This window comes from Ornithodoros turicata, chromosome 2 (genome assembly GCF_037126465.1).
Source record: "Ornithodoros turicata isolate Travis chromosome 2, ASM3712646v1, whole genome shotgun sequence".
Classification (NCBI taxonomy): Eukaryota; Metazoa; Arthropoda; class Arachnida; order Ixodida; family Argasidae; genus Ornithodoros; species Ornithodoros turicata.
Genome location: NC_088202.1, coordinates 138,493,292 through 138,515,002, shown reverse-complemented (window position 1 = coordinate 138,515,002; position 21,711 = coordinate 138,493,292). Strand labels below are relative to the sequence as shown.

At 44.0% G+C, this 21,711-nt stretch overlaps 2 protein-coding genes across 3 annotated transcripts in view; one reads left to right on the top strand and one right to left on the bottom strand.

The window, feature by feature from the left end:
* LOC135386219 (cell adhesion molecule Dscam1-like) overlaps positions 1 to 6,321 on the top strand; it is a 139,094-nt gene extending 132,773 nt beyond the window's left edge. For both annotated transcript variants that reach the window (XM_064616035.1, XM_064616033.1), the window contains exons 30-34: positions 963 to 1,029; positions 1,846 to 2,001; positions 3,865 to 3,961; positions 4,322 to 4,374; positions 5,922 to 6,321. In XM_064616035.1, coding sequence (XP_064472105.1) covers positions 963 to 1,029; positions 1,846 to 2,001; positions 3,865 to 3,961; positions 4,322 to 4,374; positions 5,922 to 5,968 — 420 coding nt within the window. In that variant the 3' untranslated portion in view covers positions 5,969 to 6,321. The remainder of the gene's footprint in view (positions 1 to 962; positions 1,030 to 1,845; positions 2,002 to 3,864; positions 3,962 to 4,321; positions 4,375 to 5,921) is intronic.
* A 1,662-nt stretch (positions 6,322 to 7,983) lies between these two features.
* On the bottom strand, positions 7,984 to 18,936 carry LOC135386218 (hormone-sensitive lipase-like). The gene is made up of 8 exons (XM_064616032.1): positions 18,227 to 18,936; positions 16,065 to 16,301; positions 15,177 to 15,374; positions 14,811 to 14,927; positions 14,090 to 14,234; positions 11,603 to 11,821; positions 9,965 to 10,602; positions 7,984 to 8,815 (listed from the first exon to the last, which is right to left on the bottom strand). The coding sequence occupies exons 1-8, from the start codon at positions 18,746 to 18,748 to the stop codon at positions 8,603 to 8,605; spliced, it is 2,289 nt and encodes a 762-aa protein (XP_064472102.1). The 5' UTR covers positions 18,749 to 18,936; the 3' UTR covers positions 7,984 to 8,602.
* Positions 18,937 to 21,711: the final 2,775 nt, after the last annotated feature.

The following is a 21,711-nucleotide window of genomic DNA, read 5'->3' as shown; positions in this document are numbered from 1 at the left end:
ACAAAGCACCATGCGAACGGACGTGAAGGCTGTAAAACGAGTAGTGATATGTAGAGCGCTTGATACCTATGCACTAACACGTCCCGAAATATCAATTCGACTATGCGCCAAAAACAGTCGAAATATACTGGAAAAACTGTGAATCAATGTTTTTCATCGTTCTTGGTTCGAAGGCAATGTATCTAAATAATATCTGACAAAATTTTCGCATTATATCAGGGGTCACACAGTAAAATAAAGCCGCCTTCGTTGAGGAGCACACAATAAAGAAGGCTTGTGCCACGTATAAATCACGCAGCTGAAGGCTTTGCTTTCGGCACTGCACCACTGTGCAGATTGAAATGCGAACGCTGTCCCTCTTCGTAACGGTAAAAGAAAGGTGTGAAGGTGAGGTACGGTCCACCGGCCCTACACGCGCAGCGAACGCACTCCGACACCATGCGCCTTGAGCGCCGCTGCAATAAATGATCTCGAACATTTGTGGGTAGTATTTCGCGCAGTGGAGCAGCCAGGGTAGCGTCTGGACGTCACATGCCACCGAAACATCGGAAATATTCTATTCTGACTGAAATTATCGCGAAAGAGGACCGTAAACCTTCCCGAAGCCAACAAAATATTAATAAACAAATAAATAAATAAATAAATAAACAAGAAGGAGTAAGCCCTCGCATGTCGCCACCTGGAAATATGGCAAAATATGCACTATGTGCGCATTGCCATGCGGAATGTGCCATAACGTGCAAAACATGCATTTATATGTACCATAGAACCCTTCTGATCGATCTCAAACCACAAACAAAAGTGCAGAGAAAAAAACAAAAAACATGCATGTGCATGAAACTGAGTGTTACTTACCGCAATAAACATATTTTGATGCCAAAAGTTTTGGAGAGCATTTCATCGCGTAAGCTAATATTATCACAATGTGTTGTTTTCAAGCTGACATACTGTTTTCCTTTCAGGACTCTCAGTCCACAAATACGAGGTCTAAAAAGCCAGCATCTTCACAAAAGCTCACAAACGCTGAAGGTAATGCTCGGAAATAAGTAGAAAACTCGCGATCTTGAAATGCACGGCATGCACATGTAGTACAATTGCAACCGAGTAGATAAAAGACCTGGCGAACAAATTTCAGTTACGTTTCCGTTCCGATTAACATCGCGATCGCCGATTTACATCGACCTCATCCCTCAGTGCCAGCATCCAGCCATTCCCCATTGACCGCTTATCGGAACCAGGCCACGGAGGGTTCAACACAGGTTCTGAGGCTGAAACACACAACAGACGAACAAAACACAAGCCCCATGTGTCACGACTCTCGTATTTCGATTATTAAAGTTGACTTCACCGGGAGCTCGTAAGCCATGCAGGCAAAGCACGCTTTACAGGAAGCGTTCAAGGGCAGCAAAAGAGCAGTGTACTCAACGCACGTTCAATAGTTCAAAATTACGATAGCGAGTTCACTTCCGATTTTTCATAGCGATTTACTTCGTTATCCTTTCTATTCTCGCAGAGGCTGGGTATAAATAATAAGACGTAAAATATTGTGGCTTAGTTTTATTAATAGGGTATAAGAGTATCTTCCCGACAGATTTGGTTTGGAAAGATATGCATCAGAATTAATCTAATTTACCTTATTTCGCGCTGCGAAAGCACTATGATGGTGTTTCTTACTAGAGAGATATCGCTCTTGCGTAGGTGGACGCGAATACGGGAATACGACTTTTCAAGCAGAACTGTAGAAGTGAAGCAGGATACTGAACATAACTTTACACAACACACAACACAGTGCTATGTTCACCAAGCTCTGTATCCAAATTGAAGAGACTGCCTCTCGTTTGACAGATATGCAGAGAAAAGAAAAGTCCACATCAGTTCATACTCCAGGTGCACAGAGTAATCACTACGATAACCCCAGGGCAGCCAAAAATACTGGATGTCTAAAAAGTTGGACACCAGCGGACAAAGGGAGCAGGCCCTTTGTCATACCGCAAGAAACAAGTACGTAAATGTTTTACGCGTACAACGTCACTCCACAAAGATGCCGCCCGCCCCAGTGTGTGCTACTGTTACGCCGAGCGTAATTGTAAATTTTAATAAGCAAATTGCTCAGTAGAGTTACGACATCACCGCATTCTGTTTTTATTGTGTAGGCATGACTAGAGTCACTAAATAAGCTTCGCTTGAAGGGCAACCTGCATGGAGCGAATTTTTGCAACGAAGTTCGCGCGGCAGACTGCCACGCGCGTTCCGCCGCCAGTTGTTCGCCGGCACCAGCTCCATGGAGCGAAAAACCAGCGGACGGCGTCGGGAAGTCATGCTGTGATGTCACTGTTGCCAGGGTATAAGGTGAAAGCTTAGTGAAATCAATTGCTCGAAAAAATGCATTTAATGTCACAAATTTCGCAACTAAATCCAGCAACTGTCAGAAAAGATGCGCCCAGTAACGTACCGAAAAGCATATTCACGACTGCGAAAAGAAAACATGTTTCTTGGCAGAGAATGCCTCACGTTCTAACGATGCAGTTGGCGAAACAGCGAGCAGACGACAGCATCCAGTTGCAAGAAGAGGACGACGACGATGATTCACGAGAGCAGACGACCACGTGCAGGCGATCTGGCGTAGATTCGTAGCGGAAGAGCACTTTGATTGGTTCATCTGCAGTTGACGCTTCCGGAATCGCGGACGCTGGGCGAAAATATCTGGCATGGGCAGATCGGCGGCGGACGCTCACATTTCTGACGCCTCGCGCAGGGCGTCCGACGCTGAGCGAAGTTCGCAGCTTTTTCGCTGTACATTCGCTCCATGGAGGTTGCCCTTGAGAGTGTCGACACTGAGGTCCAACGGAGAGCAGGAGCGTCATCTTGTTTCCGCGCCACACTGGTACCATCCCCAGCTGAGGATCAAAGACAGCTACCATAATGCTCGCTGTGGGGTAGAGAAGCGTGTTTGATTGTTGTGCGATAATCCACGTATTGTCCACTAGAACGTCCCGAGGATGTCAAGGTGAACTCGAGGCCGTCAGCTTGGATGAGCTGCTTGCAAAAGAAACGAACATTTCACCCGGGGCACGATAGATGGCATCGTCCGCTAAAATGCGCCAGAGCCATTTATAGGGAGAGTTTAGCCATTCTCTGATCTTTTGCCGCCTCGTGGGTGGAGCCTATTTTGACGTCAGACTCGTCGTTGCGCCGCTCAAAAAGCCTGAATCCAAGCAGAATCCGCGTATCAGCCATCTGATGCGCGCCATATTGATGCTGTCCGTCGGCTTTGTTGTGGCAATGAATGCAATCTACAGGAATAACTGGCTTATGACCCACAGCCGCCTGTGATAAGGGGGGCTTTGTTGCCAAATTGAAAGAGTTCAAGGACGAAGGGCTTTCGAAGGGCAATGTACGCACGTGTCTTTCCTCCTTGCATCGTAAACAACGACCAGCATCAATATGGCGTCGGCGAGAACGGCTGACAACGGGTCAACAATAGAGCACGGCGAGGGAGGTGGCTTAGCCGTGACGTCACATGACGCGCTTCAAGTTAGGCTCCTCCTAATGGCCAAACTCTCCCTATAAACGGCTCTGAAATGCGCCTGAAGTGCGCGTGACTACCGTGGCGCGGAAACAAAATGGCGCATGCTCGCTCTCGGAGTTCAGTGTCGATACTCTGAAGCGAAGCTTATTTAGTGACTCTAGGCATGACGGGTGGACTGCGAAAACGTTCAACGGTAAAAAAAGAAAGAAAAAGAGAACAATAAAGATACTGACAAGTTGTCTTTTGTCTAGTACCCCCAAGCTGCCCACCTTCCCCTTTGTTGTTCCCCCATTGCTATTTCCGAACGAATGAAACAATTTCCCAATCCATTTCAGAGTCTGCTCTAGAAATGGAGCAAGAAGGTGGCTCTCCCCAGTGGTCAAGGGCGAGACGAGACAGCGGGAAGTTTATAAACTCAAATGCAGCAATAATGTATGTATGTTGCGTGGTTTTTGTTTGTTTTTGAAGTTTTCATTTCCAACGGAAAATGGTGGTACAGGCAAAGAGCTGTAATAGACAGCCGACTGCCAACTGCTGCTAACTAATATGCCATGTAAGCTATTCTATTATGTTAACAGCGCTTGAAATAGTTGTGCTACACATCTTTATGTTCCCCCAATTCGCTAAGTCAGCCTTTTGGGAGCAAGACCACAGTGAGAGAACCAGCTAAAAAAAAGAAAAAATCTCATTATGTCGAAGTGCAAAATAAAATGTAAAAATGGCCTCTGAATCAACCTGGAAATTGAATCTTAGAGAGAGTGAATTCCTAATGACATGCACTTCTTGTTGCAGAGAGAAAACTTACTTTTTCCATGAAGATGACTTGCATGGTGATGAAGTGGAAGGTAATGTAACAACATATGCACATCTTCTCAGCCCTGTTTTACGCTGAACGGATATAAAAAAACATGCACAGTTGTCATGTTAAAAAATAATGTCATAAGCTTCCAGAGTGACAAAGAACCGTCATTTATAAATTGTTCAATACTGCTTACAGCACAAAGTACAATTTGTGTCATGCTTTGCCATGTTGTGGCAAATTGCACATAATTCATCTCACAACGTAACTGCATATTTGCCATATGTAACATAAGCACATATTTTACATTAAAAAAAAAAAGATACACAAGAAGAAAAAAGCAGTCTCAGAGATTTTCAAAATCAGTAGTAAGAAAACAGTGTAACAGCTTCATTTCATAAAAGTAGGTGCTTTGCTTGAATGTATTTCGTTCTTTTCTTTTTTGCAATTTAAAGGGGTTATGAAATGATTCTTCCGCTTTCTGTGAAATAATGATGTTGATGCAGGGATCGGTCCTATCTCCTGATAAGCCCAATACTGGTGTGGTCCTGCTTTTGCAAACTATTGCACACCAAACATCTGATACTGCAAGAGAGGTGCTTTCCCCTCTCTTTCTCAGTCATCAAATATAATATGTATTATTGTAACAAACGACATGCCTTTCCATGGAAAGGTGTGGGATGTACCTGATCCCATGGTAACTGTCTGCTTCTCCACAGGAAAATTCTGTTTTGGCATCATGTCCTCTCTGTCGAGCTTTGCGAAAAACACATTTTCTCTCAATGTTTTTACAAAAGTAACATGCTCAAGAGAAAAGTATGTCTTTATGTATTGAATATAGGCACTAAAATATTATGAACTGCCGAGTAAATGTATGCGCTTAAAGGTGATTTCTCTCAAGCCCTTTATTGTTCAACTTGCTTCACCATCCTCTAAATGACAGCTTCTTTGCTTTGCTTGCTGACTCATAAGCATCCTAGTGTCTCTACTACACTGCACATTTTGTTCATAAAACTTGGAAGAACTAAGTGATAAATAATGTTTCTCCCACTAGTACCATCCTTTCTATCAAAGCTGTCTCTATATTTTTTGTTCTGCTATTTCAACCGTGATCCTATTGCTTCACAAAATCACAGGAACGTAACATTTCTTTACAGCGTTTGTATCCATTACATTTTGGATATTACTTTAGGATTTCTCTCAATCCCTGCATTTGTTTTTGAGGTCAAAACTCCTACTAGTGACAGCCTGTTCGATCATGTGTGACAAATATTTTCATACCCAGCACTATCAAAGCATCCACAGTTTGACAGTTTTACCACTACTGATTACTGCACATTTGACTGAAAGAAGAATGGAATACCATAACGGTGACTACATGTGACTTCGATAGCGCATCAATACATTAGCCACATCAAGCAGTACAAAAGTAACTTACACATGACACAGCCATGAGCATGCCCTGTACGGATCTACTAGAGGGCTAGTGGAGGCCATCACAATGGTTTTAACAGACCGAATGAGTAACTGTTGAGTAACCGTATGAGTAACCGAATGTGTAAGTGTAACAGTTTGTTGTTGTTCTCGTTTCAGGTTACTGTGTCTCTTTATCGCCGAGGCTAGGAATGAAATACTCATGAGAAACAATTTTTATATACAAAGCACTGCTCACAGGATGCCTGAAGAAACAATAGTGACAAAACTACATGGGATGCAAGTGTTCTCTACATGCCCGTGGCCAGATGGCACATGCTCACCTGGACAAAGCATATCTTCCAAATACTATGTACAGTATTACGTGTCTCAAGTACAGCATCTAAGGCAGTGTTGTCTTGAGACACACGACATTTTAAGACACGACACTTTGTGGCACGACGGTTTGTTTAGAGAAACGACATGTATAAAGTTCTGTATAAAAAAAAAACGGGTTCTCTTATCTTTTTTTTTTATTTTGCAAAATGTCCCTTCAAAGTACAAATAAAGGAATGCTTATGAATATAGTATATAGTATCCTCTGTACAGTAAAGTATAAGCCCAAAACCCAAGTTTTCTACAATAGGGAAGTGCATAGATGTAACAACTGACACATTGTGTATATATCTCTTGTAAAACAGTATTACAACATCCACAAGTACACAGTGAAGGTACTACCGTCAAGTTCCTAAAAAATTTTACTCTAAGCGGAATACGAAGTACCAAACATAAAGGAAAGTATCTTCTTTGTAATGCAATTCAATTAAGGCACTTCTGACTGATCTGATGTACTAATTTTTATTTCTATGCAGCTCCTGTGTTTTCCAGGAACCCACCATGTCCATATTTTTCTTCTCTAATTCTGATCTAATCAGTTAAGGTATAGGGCAGTGGTTCTCAACTTCAGCTTCACAAGAATAAGTTGTAATCCAGATTGCGTTATTAGCGGAGAAGCGCCGTCAAGTAGCCCAATCGATCCGACAAACCTCGAGCCAGACACCTTGCATCGAAACAATAAGTGCTTAAACAAATTATAATTAAAAATAAATAATTCTATAGTTCTACGACATGTAGATGATCTGACACCCTTCTAGAAAGCAGCTTCCAAAAGGGTAGGTTCCTTGAGGTCGTGCTGGCACTTATCACGGGTTCCCTCCCCTAACATAAGTTGAGAACCACTGGTATAGGGTATCAGCAAAAGTGCAAAAAAGCAGTTACGGCACTGATTTCCTTGAGGGTAGAAATATGGGACATTGTACCACTACCACAGAGGTGCATAGTACAACATCAACTACTTCCCAGCACAATATAGAGAGTGTCTTTTTGCCCTTTACAGATTTTTATAATAAACTTGCTTAGTTGTGGTTGTTGCAGGTGAGTTACGCAGTCACGTGGACACCCTGTTGGAAAGCGTATAGCAACTAGACAACTAGGTACCTAAAATTCATTAACTAACTCATTAAGTCCATGTGCTGGGGAAAATGAGAGATAGCTGCATTGGATCCAGTCATTGTTTAAATCCACCCTCTGTTTTAAATATCCTGAAATGAGCGTGTACTCTGATATATAAGGTACTAAATTTTTTTTATGCGAATGTTCCGAAACCGAAACCATAAGGAGTGACTGGCGTTCTCGTCGGAGGGCCATGTATTTTGTAGCGGCGGAGTTGACTGGAATAGGCACTAATCTGATGGCCAGATAACTAGTTTTCCGTCTCAGATAAGCCGAAGAGCATGTCGTTTCTGCACTCAAGAAATGTGTGTACAGGGCTGGTGAGAAGAGGGGTGGGGCAGCCGGGGGTGGGGCAGCTGGGGATGGTGCCCCAGGGCCCAGGCCACTTCATGAACCCAAGGCTTGTCCTAATCATATAAAGAAGAAATACTTAGACTATGTTATCGAGACATTAAGGGGGGGGGCCCAGGCATAACTCATCCCGGGGCCCCGTAATTTCTCTTGCCGGCCCCAAGTGCATAGTTCCGGTTCCAGCTAATTTGCACATCAAAATTTGGTGACTTGTATATCAAAGTACGTCCTCATCTGAGTATTTTTTTTAAAAAAAGAGGGTGGATTCAAATCATGACTGTTGTCTTACACATCCCCAAAAACATTTAATTAAAAAGTTTATGAATTTCAGGTATTTAGTTGCCTGGTAGTCACGTACACTTTCCCACGGGATGGATGCCCGCATGGTCGCGTAACCCATGGCATAACTAAAAACGGCATCAGTGCTGCTCGCACAGTATTTTTTTTAAATCTGTAAAGGATAAAAAAAACTACACACTGTATAACGCACGTCATATGTGACCCATCATAAAATGTATAGCAAAATCGCGTGTGTTCAACATCTGTAGACAAGGCACTATCCATAACTGACACAGCCATGTAAACATGTCACATGTACGAGAAACATTATCACAGCTACACAAAGTACATGGGCTGTGGACATCAGGACGAGTTTTGATTTGACACACAACATGATTGTGACAACGTGACTTAAGAGCAGCGCTACGTAAGTAAACACTTTGTGTTCTCCCTCGGAGCATACAGCCCATAGAACAGTAATCGTTAAAATACAAATAATATTTATAAAATCCGCGACTTCCTCAAACTGTCACTCGAGCTTGTCGCGTGAAAGTGTCTAAAATATCACTCAAGCTGCACTAGGAATAAATACAGTACAGTATCCTACATTTGGCCACTAACACGTAACGATGTAACATCACATTAAGCGGAAGCAACGCCGTTTCACCGTTTTATCTACGTAGCACACGCCGAGAGACAGAAACGTGTGTCCACAACTCCTACTCACAAACATCGTGTGTCAGTTTCAGGGCCTTTCGTATCATGTCTACGCAACACTCTATCCCTTCCTGAGCTTCGTTACCACGAGGGAACAGGTTCAGAAATCCATGTGGCAGGAAATCCAATACTTTGAGAGAAACGGTACATCCCAGTGATCTGAGTTTCTTGGCAAACATGATTGTGTCATCCAAGGTTGGGTCCAAATGAAGGCACTACAAGAAACGCAGAATGGTAGAGAACTCAAACCTTGTGGCAGAAACAGCTCTAAAACACTCGCTAGAGGGCTATGTGTATCATGCTCATGCTCAGTCTAAGCCTGTGCCTTGGGGTGATGATAACGCTTGGAGAGCGTGCATAACATAAGGCAGGTGTATTTGGCTGCTTGTGTTTGTACTCTGTTGTTAGACGTGTAGGCAAATGGTGTTCCTAGGTTGAGCGCGATTGTAGGTCCTGTGCTTAGAAAGGCAAATTCGGACGTGTCTGTGGACACACTTTTGACGTGAAATGTCTGTCTTTTTGGTGAGTAGGGGTACATGGTGCTAAAACCGCACGCAACAAAAACATGTCGCCTTTTCCACTTCGCTCGATCGGCGTCTTGCTCTCCGCGCAGTTCCCTCGTTTTCCAATGGCTCCATCGAAGATCCTACGTAAGTGTAAGTCGCGCTAAGAAGTTGAAAAGGCTACTATGCCTTTTGTTGAAGGAGCTGGCGGCAGCTCAGATCGCAAATTGGTTCGCGCACGCCGGATTTTCTAGGGGTCGTGTGCACGATGAACAAGAGCACGTCCCAGACATAGAGGACTGCGACGAATCTCTATAGGCGAGTGCATGAGCTCGTCGGACAGGAGGCGGACTACGACTTCTCTTCGTTTGCACTTGAAGATATGGACGTACCCGTCGTCTGCCCTATCGGGGACGAGGATATTGTGGACACTGTGATAGGACACCGATGGGGATAGTGACGATAGTTCGGATGATGAGCCCCGGGAAGTTCCAACGCGGGACATGCTCCGTTTGATCCGCACTAAAACTTAAGTGCGGCAGTCGTGACGACGGCCTCATGCGGTGCGTGCACAGACTGGAGCAGGCCCTCATGGCACCCAACAAGGCCGCGCGTCAGACGCAGCTCACCTCCTTTTTTGTAGTGAAATAAAAGTGCTGATAACTTCCCAAGGTGTGTGTCTTTTGGGACACCGTTGATTGCGTGCAGTGCGGGCACCACTGGCACCATTTTTAGCCGTTCCCACATTTATCGAAATACCGCTTATAACGAATTTTTTTCCAGTCCCAACGACTTCGGTATAACAAGGGGCTACTGTAGGAGTATTCCATGCATTACAAAGTATATAGGGCAGAAACTCACCATGAAATATGCAGGTGGCATCTGTTGCAACACTACGTCTGGAGCCAAATAAGGTGAAATAAGTGGGTTACTGGCTTTCTTTTCAATGGCCTCTATTGTCTTCATGCGGCTAGGATTTTGCGGGTGAAACCACGGAAGGCTGTCTTTGCGTATCCTCTCTTTGGAGGATGACTTTTTCACGTTGGCTTTATCGTTGACGAAGGCGGATGAAACATTGTTGACGTAGGGCTTCGTCGTTAGAACTGCTTTCTGCCTCGCTGACAGGGATGGACTTGGCTGGGCTTCGAAGATGACTTCTTCTCCGGCTTCGCCGTCTGCATTATGATATCGCGCAGCATTTTGATAGCAAAAGGGACGTTCTGCTCCAGCAGGCGGCTCTTCTTCCGCTTTCGCTTGTTCGCTACTGGAATCAGCATCGCTGTCTGTGCTGGTGGACTCAAATGCAGTCGTTGAAGGATCAGATAGGTAGACGGACTTTACGGCATTTTTTGCATCTGGCTCCGATTCCAACAGCGGGGTCGCCGAAGTACAAGCCTTTTTGCCATTTGTTGAGCTTGTTTGGATGAGCTTTTCATTTTGCGTATCAGCTTCTGCTGGCTTTTCTGCTCCCACAGGAGTTCCCTCGAGGCCCAAGTATGCTAGGCGTGCCGAGACAAAGATGTGAATGAGTGCGGTGGATATAGGTTGCACAAATGTAGAGGCTCACATCATGCAAACCAAACAAAGGAGACTTCTATTCTTCTTGAGCTATAAGTGACATATAAGAGATCTTAAGTTTTAACAGCTGTGACAGTTTGAAGTTGCACTCTACAGCTTTAAGTCCACGAAAGAGGTACATAGTCAGTCAAGCTTTCTTTCAGAACTTGTACTTCATCAGGCCTGATGAGGTACAGATTGTGCATGAAAGCTTGAGATTGAAACTAGATACTCCTAACCATTTGAATGTTATGATGAACCAGCCCTGAAAACACAGACAAAGAATTAAGTACACTGGACAAGCACTGGGCTAATTCCTTTGGTAATGCCTGTCCAACACGATATACAGATTCATGCAGACATTTAATGCAACAGTTACAGTATCATTCAAATTTATTCAATCTTTCGTTGCTGTTTTTTTACTGTGATGATTCTATAAGTTTACTCGTAACTTTTCACAGTGAAAGTCCATTCTGAGCTGTTCCTTTTATAAAAAAACAAACAAACAAACAAACAATGTTAAGCAGCAATTTCGGCTTGTTTTGCTGACCTCGAAATGTAGTACACATGCACGTATAAGCATTTACAATGTCACAGGTAACGGTAAATAACCTCTTGCCGTAGACTTCGCTATAGAGCGTAGTCATTAAACCATGTAGCATGTGTACAAGGCTTAAGAAACTTTTTTTTTTCTCAATATATTTCAATACGAGTACGTACATACAACACATGATTTCAATGCCACTCACACCACTTAGACATCACCCTTCCTTCAGATACTGGCAAGCATATTTTTGTACAATAAGTATACGCAAGAAGCACAGACGTTGCCCCCCCCCACCCCCCGCCCCGTGTTATTCATTCCGTCCTCGCAAATTTTTTTTTTCCATAAAGCTTCGGTATCAGACACACCCTCATACTAAACAATACTGACACACTTACCATGGACACAGGTTAAGAGAAACTCAAGAGGCACAAGGGGATCAACGCAGCTGAGAACTTTGGATGGTGTTGGACAAGCATTGAGCATGACAGGCGTGTAGGCACAGAATACCGCATCTGGGCGCCGCACGCACAGTTCAATCGTCCTGAGGCAAAGTGCTAAGGCGAGGATACCTCCAGCACTGTCGCCCGCGACACATATCCGCTCACCAGTCCACCCTGAGGGGCATAGGAAGAAAAATGAGATGATAAAAAACAGTTACAGTCAAACTTATAGAAGGATGAATAGAGCCCGAAGTTTTAGGGTGTTACCCGATTCTTCCCCCGAGTTTGCACCCCGAATTGAAGGTTACCTCTCTAGGGTGAAACCCGATTTTTACCACGCAAATTGCCCTCTCTGGGATGTCTGTAGGAATGCACCAACTTACTTGTTTGACAGAAAAATGCAGTTACATCACTGTTTGTACCAAACCGCTACAGTTAGTTTGAATAACTGAGCCCGATTTCTCCCCGATTTTAGCGTAATGGAGGTTTTTGACCCGAATTCGCATGAATTTAGTGCACATGTTTACTTACCCGATTTTTGCCCCCGGATTTAGAAAAAAATATTTCCCGAAAACTTCAGGCTCTAAGGATGAATGATTAATTACTCTAAAACAAGTAAATGTTAGTAAAAAGCCAAGATAACAAGAAAGGAGCCTATCTTGCAGGTTACATCTAGTAGTGAATCATGTACAGCTGACGTCACTTTCGTGTCTGAGGTTATGGAAGTCACAGAGAACTTAAAAGGAGACTCATTTAATATCTTAGAAGACCATGAAAGTGAGGCTGAAGGGTGACACAGAAAACGAACCTTAAACACACTCCTGTCTTTCTACCTCGGGGTTTTCGTGAGACAGATGAGAATCGGATAGGTAAATGAATACCTAAAAACAGCGGACATTTTTAAACGTCCACTAAAAAGGTCAATCTGGAATCCTTGGGATAATTTCCAAGGGCTATACATTGTAAACGGCCCCACTCATTGTTATTGGAGGACGTGGACATCCAAGTAATCACTATAGCCATACCATAACATCCTTTCATGAATTTTGTTAACTTGTACGTGGTATGCTTACTAGCGGGTGGTCACAAAATGCAGGTACATGTGCAAGCACCAATTTATTGCACCCTCAATCTTGCACTCACTCACTGCATGTTCCTGCAGGTATAATAACTAGGTGCAGATAAAGTTTAGATTCTTTATCGGATTGGCTTGTACAGCCAAGGGATGTGATAATCCTGCAATAAAACGGATATTGCAGCATATTGTTGTTCTTTCTCTTTTTTGTTAGGGAAAAGAACAAATTTTCCCAGAAATGATCTATGGTTCATCTGCAGAATAAACCCAATAGCCTCTGACCCTTCACATGAGGTATTCCTAGGTGACAAGAACAACAACATGCACAGTAACAGCTACAGAAGGATGACAGATGGTGCGCACTGCAGTTGTCATGCTTGTGATTGGAAAGAGGTCATGCGAAGTTTATACCAACAACATACGAACCAAGATGGAAACTGAGGTGAGAAGGAAGTCTGCCAAGGCTGGCATTGTGGAGGAAAGAAAAGAAAAAAAATGTATAAAAATATGACACTGAAGAACACTGCTGCCACATATGATGACATAATGTCCAAATCACTGTAAGCGGACACATGGTGGTCAATTCATACGGGAATCTCCAAGCAGGGGTTTTCCCAGCACATCAACCACCCTAAAATTTTATGATACAGCTATACATTTTATATGATCCTCCACTATGTGTAGGGAGTGACTTTTTCGGGTTGAACCCGATTCCGCCCGGTTACTCCCCCCCCTCCCCCCCCCCCCCCCCGAACTGACCTCCGACCAATTCGGGTTAAACCTGATTTCTTCCTGAATTCCAGTCACCATGAAGTACTCAGGTGACGTTTCTACTGAAGACAAACAAAGACGTGTAAGAATGGGTCACTTATGTTCCCAGCAATACACCCATGTGTGTCTACAACACTGTCTACGCCTTCGGGGATTACCAAAAACAAAACAAGAAACAAAAAGAGAGATTAGGAAAGGACTTAATAGACAAGAGGAGAAACAAAAACACACCGATAATACCCGAAGGCACAATTATCTCCCGATTTCTCCCCGAATTACAGATTTCAAAATAGCGCCCGAATTTTACCCCCCCCCCCCCCCCCCCCTGAATCTGAGAAGGGCCTTTAACCCGGAAAAGTCACTCCCTAGCTGTATGTCACTTTATCCTTTCGAGGATTTCGTTCTGTTGACCAACAAACCAAAAAAAGGAACAAGAACATGCAACAGTGCAACACGAACCAGCAGGACAACATAAATCTCGCAGGTCACATAGAGTATGGCTAGCAGACTTCTTTCAAAGCAATTTCCCTATGGCAGAAATGCATTGTGCATACAAGAACAAGATGTTCTCTCAAATCAGCCATTCTATCATTTACCTAACTTGTGGCAGTTGTTGAGTGCCCAAGAGTAGGTGTAGAGGACTTCTTCGAGAGCCCGGGGGAAGGGGCTTTCGGGTGACAGGGAATAATCGACAGAGAGGACCGGGACGTTCAGTTGCTTTGCCCAGTCCCTTAAGTAAATCTGGAAAGACACGTGGTTATGTAAAGCACTAACAAAGAGACTATCAAAATCTTGTAAATGTGGGAATCAGAGAACAAAATAAAGCATTCTGGTTGTCGCTTCCAGAGCAAAGCTTGCTCGACGTACCGTAAATAACTGACTGCACGGCAGGAGCACAAGCTAAATATTTGCAACCTAGTTTATTTATAGAGCCTGAAGCTTTAGGGTTTTACCCGATTCTTCCCCGAATTTGCACCCCGAATTGAAGGTTGCCTCTTTAGGGTGGAACCCGATTTTTACCTGGCAAATTGTCCTCACTGGGATGCCTGTAGGAATGCATTAATTTACTTGTTTGGCAGAAAAATTCAGTTGCATCACCGTTTGTACCGAACCACTACAGTTAGTTGAGTAATTTCACCCCAATTTCACCCCGAATTTTTTGGACGTTTTTTCACCCGAATTCACATGAATTTAGTGCACATGTTTATTTACCCGATTTTTACCCCCCGAATTTAGAAAAAAATATTTCCCGAAAACTTCAGGCTCTAATGATGAATGACATGTGAACACACAATGCATTGAATGTAATGCACTCACCTCATGAGATTCAGCAGATTGAGCGATGAATCCACCACCGTGACAATGAAGGACAAGCTCTGCAGACGCAGGCATGACACGACATGAATGTGCAACTTGGGCAGGTAGCAATGACTGCTGCGGATGCAACGAGAAAAAAGCGTTGCTAGTACACCGGCAAAAGATGGCCTGTGTCAGCATAACAAAAGAGCCACAACCAATGCTTGTAGATACAATGTTGATACAATGTAGATACAATGTAGATACAATGTTGATACAATGGTGATACAATGGTGATACAATGTAGATACAATGTTGATACAATGTTGATACAATGTAGATACAATGCTTGTAGATACAATGTGGCACGTTTTCCGAAAGGCTTACCTGTCCGTCCCTCATCATGAGGGATAGCAGACGACAATGAAGAGGAGGGGGAACTGTACCCGGAGTACCAGGGTACGGGATGTCAACTTTACATGAATGTCCCCCTTCGTCCCCCTCTCTCGGCAACGACTGCAACTCCAACGGAATAATGACGTCGTGGCAGACCGGAAGTGACGTAAAGACCAGCTTGTTCACTTTCTGGAATTGATTCAACTTTCTTGAAGCTAGCGTGGTTGACAAAATAATTTTTGTGCTCAAGTCATTCAAAACATGACAATTTAATCAAATAGTGACACTGTGTGTCTGCATATGTAAGTCGGCTGGAAAACAGCGGAAAATAATGGCTATGCATCAACTTCACGGTCGTGAATGAAGAAGATTCTGATGACTGTTTCTTCTGTAACCCACGCAGTACTGATAGGTGCCAAGTGAAACTTGAACAAAGACACATGACAGAAAAACCTCTGGAATCTAATTCATAGAGGAGGACAAACCTGACACTCTACAAGTGTATGTCCCTTGTATGCTTCAGTTTACATGTTTTACTGTACCGTACTGTGATGTATACCAATAAAAACTGTTGTGTCGGATAACACAAGCGCGTGCCATTATCTGGCCAAATATGAAGGCAGTCCCGGCAATGACCATTTATTCACAACCAACTGCTTTTTGCGTTCCAATGCATTGTGTTTGATTGAATGTTTACACGCAGGCTCATTTCACCAACTAATTATTTTAATTGATATCCACGTTTATGCACAACTTGAAGCCACAAATTATACTTATTTCTTCCCAAAGATAAACAAAATTTACAACGTGGCTGTTAACTCTTTACTTCTGGAAGAGCATTCCTTCCTGTCATGCCCTACACACGTCATAACTACCCACCTTGAAGATGTAGAGATCATTGAGAGACCACATAGCCTTGAGGAAATCCACATGAACATGCCTCCTCATCTCCACAATCTGCTTTGCTCGAAGGCTGGGGTCCATGAGGTATTTTCCAAAGCTAATTAGAGATGTTGTCGTGTGAGTAAACGTGCCCCCAGGCTGATAGTACTGGTCCCTAAACGCAGCCATCACAGCGTGGCCTTTACGAATGGTACGCCGGATTGAATCGCAATACTGCAACAAAGAAGAAACCATCTGTGTCATGCATTCAGCTGGATTTGTACATACCATGAGTGCAGGTAGAGCCACACCAGTTATAAGGGGGTGTAAACATATACATGTTTGGAGAATACAGCTCTGCGAAATTCACTGAAATTATTGTATTTCTTCTTCTACATTGAGAAGGAATCCCAAAGAGTTATCAGCGCCACATATAGTTGTGAACCTTTCATCCACTTCTACCTTAATGGACCTTCTCTCCATTTCTGTTTTTCATCTACTATGTCCTTTGGCTTCAAACATTCCATTTCTAACAGACACCAAGTCCTTCTTCAAGTGAGACACTAACGAACACCTCTCTTTCATCGTGAAGACAGTCCGAAAGGGCTCCTAAATTCTGCGCAGCACCGCGGAAGTTCGTCCCAGCATCCGGTTAATGCGTGTCAGCACTTTATGCCTAGTAGGCCCAGAAAATCGTTAACTCGACATGCAATTATACAGCTGCTTTGCATCATTTCTTGCACCACTAGTCCCCTTTTTATTGTCGGACATGTCCTGGAGAACTTGGAGCTTCTTTTCAAGGTACTGCATGACAGGCATCACTGCTTCTGTCCTTGCATTCTACCCGGTTTCAGATTGTGACTTAACAACCACAATGGGCATGGCGGATTGCAGGACACACGACAAGAATATGTATATCGCTGCCATCGCCCCATTTCTTCCCAGTATGCAAGTTCGGCTGGTGCACCCACAGGTGGCACCCAGGGTGAGTGTCCCCAATTTGTCACACTCTAGATATGCCACCGCATTCAAGTGTTACAGCATCACCACCTTTTCTGTCAATTGATGAAACAGTGCCTGTTGAGTCCATAAACGCTTCACTGTCGTGCCCCATTATTATTAACACTTTTTTATCTCTGACTATAACTGTCCATAAAGCGAGTCTTCCGTATAGAGTATAAGAAAAGAACAAAAGGAATTTATAGAGGAAGGAAAGCAGTAATCAGGGTTTGTTCCCACGCATAAGGACGTGCAACTGAAAGTACACAAAATCTCCGCCGCATGAAGCGCGTGGTGCTGGTCACCACTGTCTTTAAAACAACGAAAAAAAGAAAAAGTTCCGTTTGCAGTGCGTCATGGGCCATGACAGCTATGTGACGGTAATCTTGAGACACCTGTGCACTCAGACGAATTTAATGGTCACTTCTTCACACGTGTGAACGTCACGTTCGGAACCCTATGTCATTCTTGGTCATTTTGTTACGGAAATAGTTTTTTCTGTGTTGTGACTGTCATGCATGCAACAAAATGTTTGCTCAGTGATGGGCAAAGTTCCCTCGACACCAATGCCATCCATACGGTGAGACCAAAATACATAGGCCTTTATAAGTTTGCTGCACATTTGCACGGTTGCCCAAAAGACGTGTTCCCATAGTAACGACTGAAAACGTTTGGTCCCCCAAAGTATTGTCCAAGTATATTTCGAGTCGTCCACATTAAACTAGGTACGGCTGTACTATGTAGCTTTCATTTACTGATACTTACACACAATTCTTATGAACACTTGTTGTGTTTGTCTGTTGTGTGCTTCAGTTTCAGAAACGTTACTTTCCATCATGCACGTCACAATTCTTATATCTAACTTGACTTTACATAATCGTCACTATCGGAAGTACTGTCAGCATGCCAGCCATGTCCTTGACAGTTGCAACATCCCTGTACTGATAACGGTAATTGTCACACCGAAACTCCAGTCTACAGGTGATAAGATAACAATGTGTTCCTCATCGCACGTGATTTCAAGGGCAAGCGAAAGGAAACGAGATTACTATTATGCAAGAAATCATCAGCTTCCTTCAATGACTTCGGCGCAGGATATTGCAGATTCCTTTTGAGTTATAATGACGTCACGTATGCACTTGTAATCCCAAGATACTCACATAGAAGCCTACACACCGACCGTAAAAACCAGTCGGATCCAGGCCATCACACTCTTGGAAGAGATCGTGGATGTTTATATGGTTTACAAAGAGGTCACCGCTCTTGCTGAACTCCATCATCTTGACCAAGACACTCATCCCAGTTTTAAGGCCACGTAGTATGCTAACATAGTCAGTGAGCTCTTTCAAGCAGGTTTCGGAACGGAAAAACACAGAGTCACGTTTGATGCAAAGTGCCCTGCATAGCTTTGTGGTCAGAATAATGTATCTGTCGATGACTGTCAAAAAACTTCGATATCCGTTCGCAGGAGTTTCAGCGTCAAAGTCAAACGACTGCACTGACGAGAGAGTCTGGTAGGCGCTTGTTTCGATCCACTGCAGTAGCTCTTGCATAGTGCTCAGCTGGTCCAGTATTTTGTTTCCAACTTCAGTGTCGATGTACTTGAAATAGTCCACATTGTTCTGAATCATCGAAGACAAAACCTCGTAAAGGTAAGATCCGGGCCGCCCTATCCTCGACATGGTCTGCGTGCTTTGGGGTATTCACAGATTTGTAAATTGAACACTTGACACTGTCATGCCGAGATCACTTCTATCTGCAGATCATGTTCACTAAATTGGTCTTTGATTAATTACCTGCCAAAAGTACACACAGGCGATCGCACACGAAAACAAACACGACGCACAGACGAACAAAAATGACATCGGCGAACGAGGCGACCTTAGCGGACAATGTGAGAAACGGCGTAGACGAGAGAAAAACATGTAGAAAAATAACGACCTGTTTGTAATCCGGAAAACGTCGGGAAATGACTTTTATTCCACCAAATAAGCAAGAGCTGTTTATAACAAGAAAACAATTTCGACAAGCATTGCGAGATAAGAACAGAACGAAACAGAATGAATAAGAAAAACCGAAACTGTAATGGGCGCAAGGGACGACGGCAATCTCCCGCGCCGACCGCACTGGCATCAAAAGCAGAGCAAAGCTGCGGTAGCCAACTTTGATGTAAGAATTTTCGTTTCCCATTTCACTGGAATATATATTCGCAAAACCGTAGTCTCTTTGTGCACAATACATTTTAGATTAAAAGAAAAGGTTCGTCCAGTCAACGGTGTGTAAATGGACATGTAATGATAACTTCCAGGGCTGCACGACGGGGGGATCGAAGACGCTAGCAACGTGAACTACGAAAGACTTCAACCCATTCGCCACTCTGGACAGTAGCGTTATACAATATACACATACACGAGTTGGAAAATTATTTCCATTGGCACCAAAGTTTGAACCTGGTTGCTACAGATTTCGTCAGCTATGTGTTTGGCGGAATCATGAAAGCACAGGATAGAGCATCGGTTACTCCTCAATACCTGTGTAGTCAAATATACATTGAGGTGTAGTACGTGAAGATACAGTAAAGTGCTGTAAAAGTATGTTGTAGTCAAAATACGGTGAAGCCTATGTTCTGTCGTTGAAGTCGTGGTTGGTTGAGAGAGAGGTTGTGTCTCTGTCTCGCGATGGAATAACCTATCTGCGAGCATTCAATCACGACTTTGCGGTCTTTTACAATGGGCAGTCCGTGACGAGTTCATAGGTACATAGGTTCATAGGTTCATGTACATCTTGGGGTCACAGAAAAGAAAAAAAGGCGGGGGGGAGATTGGTGTACCGAAGAGGGGAGCAACGAAAAAAAGAGTGAACGCCTCGTTCAGTGTCATTTGATACTTCAGTCAGCGGTTGTCGTTCAGTTGCTGATGCTATCAGATTGTTGTAAAAGTATTAAGCGGCGGCGTTCACGGAACCTTTCGTGTAGTTTCCTCTCGGTTTCTCCTATGCATAGAAGATTTGGGCAGATAAAACAAAATATTGCGTGTTCGCTGACTTGCATGTGTAGTAGCCGGACCTGTAATCCATTGGTGCCCTGAAGATAGTTGGGTCCGACATGGCCACAGGTTAAGCACCTGGGTGCCTGGGATGGAAAAGTCCCGTTTTCTTCTTTGTCATTCTTTGGGGCGGCTGCGGACAAGAAGGGCTCTCAGGTTTGGAGGGCGTCTGAAGGAAATTTTGCCAGTGGAGAGCTGCCCGAAATTGAAAAGGTCCTCCGAAGCCGGACTTGATTTGTCGCATCAAGCTAGAGATGGCTGGGTGATACTCAACTGTTAGAAGCAATGATGATTTTTTGGTGGAGGTTGCTGGGATAAAGTAGCCGACGTGGGGCTTCTCTCTCTCTCTCTTTTTTTTTTTTTTTTTCATTGCTCCCCTCTTCGGTACACCAGTCCCCACCGTTTTTTTCTGTGCTTCTTGTCGTGTACCTGGCAGCACTTTTTGGATGTACGTCTTGTGGTCATAGAACCATGTATCTGCAGTTGATGCTACCCACAGCCTTCAAGCAGGGATGCACGCGCACACTTGAACACTGTGCGCGTACACTGAACTGTGGATGGTTTCTGGAGCTATGTTGTACCCTCGTTCCTGCAACTCTTCACGTAAATTCACCACATAACACACTAAAAGCTAACAAGCAGTCTAGGCTATATTATCGCTGAGGCAATCAGGCATCAGTTTTGTGACACGTTACGTACGCGCCAAGTATACACCGGTGAAGTTCTGTCTCTAGCGTGCAGGGTACTTCGGGATAGCCACAGGATAGTCGGGAAGCTCACCCAAAATGTTTGCGAATTTGCCAAAGGAGCTTGGGACATTTAATAATAGCCTCATTGATACAGAGCACTTCTCAAACGTTAGACACAGGTAATCTTGTATAGGAAACCAGTAGGCTTGCATGTAGCTTAACCCCTGGGAGAAAGACTCTGAAGCAACCTGACACATTCGCAGTGGGGGTTACAGGGGTGAGGGGGTGCGCCCCTCCCCTCCAACAAAAGCTAAGGTTAAACATCATGGTTAGACACGAGTGTATGGATCCGCCCCTGGCGATTCGTGACAGCAGTGTTTGGGATATCGTTTTCTAATGGTTAACACTCACCAAAAAGCAGAGCTTCACCGCATAAGAGGCTCGTGGCCTGCAGCACTCGGAATTCCATTTTGAATTGGAAAACCAGAACTGTTGACAACCAGAGACGCAACGACACGTAGTACATCAAGTGTTACAAATGTCGTCGTCCTCAGCTAACTAGGAGACAGACAGAGCGACACCATTATGAATGCTGGTTGGCCACGAGCTACGCGGGGAAGATCTGTTTTTAGGTTATGCGAATCCTTGTGTCTTCCTCTTCCCCGTGTCGGTAGCAAGAGGGACAACGGCGTGTGTACCAAGGTGTAAACTAGAGTCACTAAATAAGCTACGCTTCAGAGTATCGACACTGAGCCGCCATGTTGTTTCGGATGACCTCCAGCGCCATCCATTTAGCGCTCTTCGAAGTGTTGTCTTCTTCCACTGCTGAACTTCACCTTCATCTATTTCTACTGCCAAAATAGAGGTGGGGCTGGAGGTCATCCGAAACAACATGGCGGCTCAGTGTCGATG

Excerpts from the sequence above, each read along its gene's own strand:
- LOC135386218 (XM_064616032.1), bottom strand. The coding sequence starts at position 18,748 with ATGTCGAGGATAGGGCGGCCCGGATCTTACCTTTACGAGGTTTTGTCT. Across the intron at positions 10,603-11,602 it reads TCTCTTAACCTGTGTCCATG|CATACTTGGGCCTCGAGGGA; the intron begins GTAAGTGTGTCA and ends CGGCACGCCTAG. Across the intron at positions 8,816-9,964 it reads TGCCACCTGCATATTTCATG|TGCCTTCATTTGGACCCAAC; the intron begins GTGAGTTTCTGC and ends CGTTTCTTGTAG.